The sequence below is a fragment of the Grampus griseus genome, assembly GCF_964374135.1.
Source record: "Grampus griseus genome assembly, chromosome: 14".
Lineage (NCBI taxonomy): Eukaryota > Metazoa > Chordata > Mammalia > Artiodactyla > Delphinidae > Grampus > Grampus griseus.
In genome coordinates, this window is record NC_139008.1 from 73312895 (window position 1) to 73320939 (window position 8045).

Below are 8045 nucleotides of genomic sequence, written 5' to 3' on the forward strand. Positions count from 1 at the left end.
CTGACCACAGCACTTTATGAGATAGGAACTTTCCTAACCCCATTTTAAACTGGGGAAACTGAGGCATCCCAAGTTCACACGACTGGTAAGTGAAAGTAGGATACACTCCCAGGCAGTGGAGGTGCAGAGTCCACGCTCTACATGCTGATACTGCTGCTTGTTCATCCACAAACGATCACTGGATGTGTGCTCTGTGCTAGGTCCGGTTGCTGGGGACAGGCTGGAGACCAAGATGGGGTCCCTGTCCTCAGGGGGACACATATGTGGAACACGAGAATTACAAAGCAGTGGGAGGGATGAGAGATGGCAGGAGCACGGGAAGTCTTCGAGGAGCACAGAGGAGGAACACCTTAGGAGTCAGGAAAGATGTCCAACTAAGGGAGAGGTGAAGGATGAATAGGGCGTTAGCCAGCAGCCCCTATCACATAAGGAGGTTGTGAGGATTAAATGCATGAATACATGTAAAGTGCTTCAACCAATGCCTAGCCTCTAGCAGGCATTCAATAAATGTTGGCTGTTGAATGGGCCGGGGAGAGGACTGTTCCAAGCAAAGCAAGAGTTTGCACAAGGAGCTGCAAGTTTAATGGAGCTGGAGCAGAAAAATGCAAAGGGGCTGCAGGAAGAGGGGCTGGAATGGTCACAGGGGGAGAAGTGATGCATGTCAAGGCTGCAGCAGAGACCTGGGAAGGTGGGTGTCCCAGAAAGCTGCAGGAGATGCTGCCTGTGCTCTGCCCAGACTCTCCATGAAGGCTCACCCAGGACTCTGAATTGAGGGTCACCTTGGTGCTGGGGGGGCAGGGGTAGATTCCTCAGGGAGTGAGGTCAATGGAAGGTGCCCCGAGCGCCCCGCTGTTCAGGCCAAGGACCCCGGGATCATCCTTGAGTCGTCCTCCCCTTCGCCCTCCACACCCAACCCCTCAGCAAGTCCTGTTGCTGTGCACATCTGGGTAACGCTAGCTGTGGTAACAGATGGACCCCAGACGTCAGGGGCTTAATGCCACAGAAGTTCAAATTAGGTGTTCCTTTGGGAGACCCTTTGCAATGTGTCATTGCACCCCAGCTCCTCCCACCCCGTGGCTCTGTCCTCTCCTAAAGACTAGGTGTCCGCATTCAGTCTGCAGTTGGGGAAGACAGGTGGGGGCATGGCGTGTGGGAGGGCTTTATGGGCCAGGCCTGGAGGTGGCACAGGTCACTTCTGCCCTCATTCCATTGTCACATGGACACCCCTAAGCGCGAGGGAGGCTGGGAAATGTGGTGGCCGTGTGTGCCCGGCTCCACCCCCGGCCCCAGCATCTCAGATCCACCCGCTTGTCTCCATCTCCAGGGCGATGCCCCTGATTCCAGGCCACCCTAAGCACGCATTTGGACGACAAGAGGCTCCAAACTGGGGACTTCCCGGGCGGTCCAGCAGTTAAGACTCCGCGCTTCCACTGCAGGGGGCCCTGGTTCAGATCTCTGGTTCAGGAACTGAGGTCCCGTATGCCTGGCAGCGTGGCCAAAAAAAAAAAAAAAAAGTCTCCTAACTGACCTTCACTCTGGGCCACCATCCCTTTCCCACATGACAGCCAGAATGTTTTTGTTTCTAAATGTCAATCAGATTGTTGGTGTTTGTTTTCCTGCTTACAACCTTTCTAGGGTTTTCTTTTTCTTTTTTTTCTCCGCTGCGCCCCGTGGCACGCGGGATCTTAGTTCCCTGGCAGTGGAAGCGCGGAGTCTTAACCACTGGACCTCCAGGGAAGTCCCTCTAGGGTTTTCCATGGTACTGAAGAATAAACCTTCGGGAGGGCCTGTAAAACCCTGTGTGAAGTGGACTCTCTGTCTTCCTTCCAATCCCCACTCCCACCCTGACTCCCCCAGCACCCCAATTATTGTGGCTCCAGACACACTGGCTTCTCTGCTTAAAGGACCCGCACTTGCTGCCTGGACGCTTCCGCCCCAGTCCGTCCCCAGGGAGGCTTTCTCCCCTCAACCTTAGCTGGCGATCCCCCCCACTCCCGCAAGAAAAGAAGTTTTCCTTCTTTCTCACACTTTTCTTAAATTATCTCTTTGTGTGTTTGCTTTTTAGCCAACCCTCCATCCTAGGATATCAGGTCTATTTACACCAGGAATCTTGTTTGCACCAGTAGGTGCTTTGGTAAATATTTGTTGGATGACTGACCAAACGGAGAAATGAATGACTTGCCCAAGGTTACAGGACGAGATAGTGGTGGAGACAGGGCTCCTGCAGACCTGGGCTTTGGGCGCTTTGCTCCCACTGTCGCTATCTGCAGACACCTCAGCCCCGGGGCCCCACCGGGTAAACAAAGGCAGGTGTGCGGGAGGCGGCAGGGAAGGGGCAGCTGCAGGAGCCCTCTCGGCCCTCCTCGCCCCGCCCCGCCGAGGCCCCGCCCCTGGGTACCGCACCCCAGCCGCAAGCAGCCCTAGCTCCTGCCGCGTGGGGCGCGGGCCGGCCGTCGGGGCGAATGGACGGGGCGGCGGCGGGCAGGGTGCCGGGCCGGCGAGCGGGGCCCAGGGCTCAGCGATGAGGAAGCAGAGCGTGCGCACCGCCGCGCTCATCCTGTGCATCCTGTCCTACCTGCTGGTGGGCGCCGCCGTCTTCGACGCGCTCGAGTCCGAGGCGGAGAGCGGCCGCAAGCGGCTGCTGGCCCAGAAGCGGAGCGAGTTGCGGAGGAAGTACGGCTTCTCGACCGAGGATTACCGCGAGCTGGAGCGCCTGGCGCGGCAAGCCGAGCCGCACCGCGCCGGCCGCCAGTGGAAGTTCGCCGGCTCCTTCTACTTCGCCATCACCGTCATCACCACCATCGGTGAGCGGCCCCGGCGCCTCCCCTCAGCGCTCGCTCCATCCCCAGCTGCCCGCGGCGTCCCTGGGTTTGAATCCCACTTCTGCCCCTGTCCAGCTGGGTGACTTTGGACCAGTCATTTCAGCTCGCCGAGCCTCACTCGCCTCCCTCTGTCGAATGGGCTGTCTGTCGTTCCACGCAGGCAAGGCTGGGAGGAGCCAGTAGGTCCCGTTTGCCAAGAGGCTTGGCCCGCAGGAGTGTCAGAAAACGCCCCAGGGGCTGGCAGACGGATGGAATGGGGCCGGAAGCCTAAATGGCTGGAGTTGCTTCCTTGCCTGGCTGCATCACGCTGGCTGTGTGACCTCATACCACTTGCTTAACCTCTCTGAGCCTCAGTTTTCTCCTCTATAAAATAGGGGTGCTAATAGGCCCCATCTCAAGGCTGTAGTGAGACAGTTATCATTAAGGAGATAATATATGCAGAAAGTTTTAGCACAGGACCTGACACATAGAAAGCACTAAAAAAAAGATTGCTTTTTGTATTATGACACAAAAGAGAATGGGCATCTACTCTGTCTTAGTCCCTGCAGTATGGCCAGTGCCTAGCCGGTAGTAGACACTCAATAAATATTTGTTGAAGGAATGACTGATTACCACCAGCTTTGGACCTCACCCTCGGGGATCCAGAGCACTTTCTCTGCAGTATCTGGACCGCCAGCCGTTGCCATGGCTACTGTCTGGCTGGTACCTGCTGAGCCTAAGCCTGGGGAAGCAGAAAAGGAGAGCAGCAGGTTCTGCAGGGCTCCACGCTGGGTGCCAGCCGCTCCCCAGGCCCCAGCTATGGATGTCCAGGTGTCCCTTTGGGCTTAGACCACCACCCTGCAGTGCCGTGGAGAAAGTCCCTCCATAATGCTCTTGCAGGCCAATGTGAGTTTGTGGGTTTAGCAGTGGAGTTACAAGCCTGAGTTCTGCAATTACATCGACCAGAGTTCTGTTCTCATCTCTGTTGCCTCCTGCCTTCTCTGACAATTGATTGTACCTTTCTGAGCCCTGGTTTCCTCAACTACAAAGTGCAATTGTTGCTACCTCACTGAGTGATTACCAGGTTTAAGTGAGATCAAGTGTGTAAAATGCATAGCACAGGCCTGAGGCTAGATAGCGACTATTAATCAGCAATAATAACAATTCATTATTTGCCAACTGTGGGCCCAGCTCCCGTTCAAAGTGGGCACCCCTGCTTGCCTATCTTGGCCTAGCCTAAGACCCTCCCTGTTACTCTGCCCAGTGGTGTGGGACCCTATCCACCTCCTCTGCCTTCCCCCACATTTTCTGGAGTCCTCCCAGCTGGATATGGCCTCTTCTTCTGACTGCTCCCCTCTGACCTGTATCTGGGAGGGTGGGGGGAAGGGACTGTGAAAACAGCAGTTTTGCCTCTTTTGGCCACCTGGGGGCGCCAGCACTGGCTGTGTGGTCCAGGTTGCATAAGCCAGCCTTGCAGAGAGAGCCAGGCGCCAGAATCTAGGAGCTGAACTCTGTAAGGACAGAAGAGAGGCACCGAGAAGCTATGGAGGATAGTGGTTAATAGCTCAGCCCTGTGACCTTTGGGCAGCTTCCTCCTTCTGAGCCTAGTTTCCTTATCTGTAAAATGGGGATAATATCATCTCATACAGTCACTGGACAATTAAATAAAATAATCCATGTAGAGTACCTAGCATGTTTAGTTACTACCATTATTCATTTTTCTTTCTGTCAAAACCTGACATACCCCCAAACAGCTCGAAACAGTACCGTCCGGCCTCTTATTCCTAAAGCGGCTCCTCTGTCTCACACTTAGCACCTCCTTCAATCTGGTCTATTATTATTATCATTGATTATTTCTTTCATTTCTTTTTTTAAATAATTTTATTCATTTTTGTTTGCATTGGGTCTTCGTTGCTGCGGGCGGGCTTTCTCTAGTTGCGGCGAGCGGGGGCTACTCTTTGTTGCGGTGAGTGGGCTTCTCATTGCAGTGGCTTCTCTTGTTGCAGAGCACGGGCTCTAGGCGCGTGGGCTTCAGTAGTTGCCGCACGCAGGCTCTGTTGTTGCGGCATGCGGGCCCCAGAGTGCGTGGGCTTCAGTAGTTGTGGCGTGCAGGCTCAGTAGTTGTGGCTCGCGGGCTCTAGAGCTCAGGCTCAGTAGTTGTGGCGCACGGGCTTAGTTGCTCTGCGCCATGTGGGATCTTCCCGGACCAGGGCTCGAACTCGTGTCCTCTGCATTGGCAGGCAGATTCTTAACCATTGCACCACCAGGGAAGTCCCTATCATTGATGATTAAACTTTCATTGAGCCCTTAGTCTGTGTCAGGCTCTGTGCAGGGCATTCACTGGTGACCAGGGACACAGAGAAATGACCAGCATGGTCTCTCGCCTCACGGACCTCACGGTTGTCTAGTGGCAGCAGAGTCCCCCCCCCCACCCCGCCGCCAAATAGATAGAGGCAGACTGATAGGGCCATAAAGTAAAAACATGGCAGTGGAGCCATAGATCTTTAAATATATATATATATATATATATATATATATATATATATATATACACACACACACACACATATATATATGGTTGACATTTCCAATGTTATATATGCACACAGGGTACAAAAGGTATAGGATGAAAAGGAAGTCTCCCTCTCTCCCTGTCCCTCAACCCTTGGATCCCTTCCCTGGATCAAATGCAGTTATCAGTTTTTTGAGGATCCTTCCTAATATCTTCTCCATATATTCCTTTGACACACACACAAACATGTTATATTATATTATACATGCGGTTTTGCCTCTTGCTTTTCTCACTTCATATATTTTGGTGATGTTTTTATATCAGTCCCTGAAGAATTGTGTCCTCTTTTCCATGGCGGACTAGCAGGGCCCCCCAGCCTCAGCACCGGCGACATTTTGGGCTGGCTATTCTTGTTGTGGGGACTGTCCTGTGCACCAAAGGATGCTAAGCGGGACCCTGGCCTGTACCCACTAGATGCCGGTAGCACACAGCCACCACCTCCCAGCTGTGACAACCAAAAATGTCTCCAGACATTGCCAGTTGTGCCCTCGGGGGGCAAAATTGCCCCCCGTGGGAACCACAGCCATCGTCTGAATGGCGCTGTGGCTTATTTAACCAGGCTGCTTTTGATGGGACACTTAGGCTGTTTCTCAGTTTTCACTATGACCAACAGTGCTGCAACGACAACTCACATGCATACATCACTTTGCACGTGCATGTATTTTGGAGGACTACCTTCCTCAGTGTGGAACTGCACAGGCCAGAGGTGTATTTACATTTTGGCAGATGGAGCTAATTTGCTACAGGAGGCATATTCTGTTGGGGAAGGGCCACCTGACTTTTCCTGGGTTATGGGACCCTTTGAAAATACCATGAAAGCTTTCGCTTCTCAATCCTGGAAGACACACATATCCACTATTTCCATGGTGATAGCACGGTGTGCCAAGACTCAGGGAAGCCCACTCATGTTTACGTCCCCTACAACGGCTGAGGGGACTCAATGAGGAGCTCCACCCGACTGAAGAGGTGTTTTGTGAGAGCTGGCTTGGAGCAGGATCTGGGAGGGGAAACGTGGACTGGGACAGGGGGAGAAGATCGTGGTGGGGAGGGGACCCATAAGAAAAGGACATACTGGTTGGGGAAACAAAATGGGGCGAGGCTGGAGAGGTGAGGGGGGTCCTGATCATGAAGGAGCTTGGACATCACCTGAGAACTGGGACTTTACCCTGTGGGGACTGGGGAGACACAAAAGATTTTGCTTTTTTTTCTTTCAAGGCACAACTTACAGACATTAAAATTCACTATTTTTCAGCGTACACTTCTGCGGATTTTGCCAAATGAAAACCTGTCTTGTAACTGCAGCCACGATTAAGACATAGAACATTTCCATCATTCCCCAAAATTCTGTCATGCCTTTTTTTTTTTTTTTTTTTGTCTGCACAGCATGTGGATCTTAGTTCCCTGACCAGGGATCAAACTTGCGCTGCCTGCATTGGAAGGGCAGAGTGTTAACCACTGGACCGCCAGGGAAGTCCCCTGTCATGCCCTTTTTTAGTTAGTTAACCCCACCTCCAACTCTGAGGACTGGCAACCACAGATCTGTTCTCTGTCCCTATAGTTTTACCACAATGTTTCCAGAATGTCATTTAAATGGAACCATGCAATAGGTAGCCTTCTGAGCTTGGCTCCTTTGATTCAGCAGAATACATTTGAAACCCATCCTTTGTTGCTGAGGAAACAGTAGTTCATTCCTTCGTATTGCTGAAAAGAATTCCACTGTATGGATGTACCACAGTTGTTTATGCATTCCCCAGCTGAGGGACGTTTGGATTGTTTACAATTTGGGTCGCTTATGAGTAACCATGCAAGGTTTTAAAGCCGGGGAACGACCTAGTCCGAACTAGCATTTCAAGATGCTCTGCCGGCTATGGGGGATGGGGAGAGAGACCCGGCAGCGGGCGAGAGTGTGAGATGGAGCTGGACCCTCATCAACCCTCCCCTCCTCTCTACCTTCAGGGTACGGTCACGCCGCGCCGGGCACGGACTCGGGCAAGGTCTTCTGCATGTTCTATGCGCTCCTGGGCATCCCCCTGACGCTGGTCACCTTCCAGAGCCTGGGTGAGCGGCTGAACGCGCTGATGCGGCGCCTCCTGCTGGCGGCCAAGCGCTGCCTGGGCCTGCGGCGGCCGCACGTGTCCACCGAGAATATGGTGGTGGCCGGGCTGCTGGTGTGCGCGGCCACCCTGGCCCTCGGGGCCGCCGCCTTCGCGCATTTCGAGGGCTGGACCTTCTTCCACGCCTACTACTACTGCTTCATCACCCTCACCACCATCGGCTTTGGCGACTTCGTCGCGCTGCAGAACGACGAGGCGCTGCAGAGGAAGCCACCCTACGTGGTCTTCAGCTTCCTCTACATCCTCCTGGGGCTCACGGTCATCGGCGCTTTCCTCAACCTGGTGGTCCTGCGCTTCCTGGCGGCCAGCGCGGACGCGCCCGAGCGTGCTGCCCGCCCGCTCCGCCGGGGGACGCCCGAGAGCCGAGGCCCCGCCCTGCTCCGCCGCCCCGCCCACCCCGCCGGCTCCACCTCCATCTCCTACCGCATCCACCAGCTGGAGTTGCGGGCCCGCGACAATCTGGGCTTCTCGCCCCCCGCGAGCCCTGGGGCTGGAGGCGGCGGCGGCGGCGGCGGCTGCAGGGCAGGCAGGCCCCTGGCCCGGCGTAAGTCCATCTGA

General features: G+C 54.4%; 1 protein-coding gene across 1 annotated transcript; it reads left to right on the forward strand.

Annotated features, from left to right (window-relative positions):
* Positions 1 to 2521: 2521 nt before the first annotated feature.
* On the forward strand, positions 2522 to 8045 carry KCNK15 (potassium two pore domain channel subfamily K member 15; the record flags this gene model as incomplete). Its single annotated transcript, XM_082671397.1, has 2 exons — positions 2522 to 2804; positions 7330 to 8045. The coding sequence occupies 2 exons, from the start codon at positions 2522 to 2524 to the stop codon at positions 8043 to 8045; spliced, it is 999 nt and encodes a 332-aa protein (XP_082527523.1).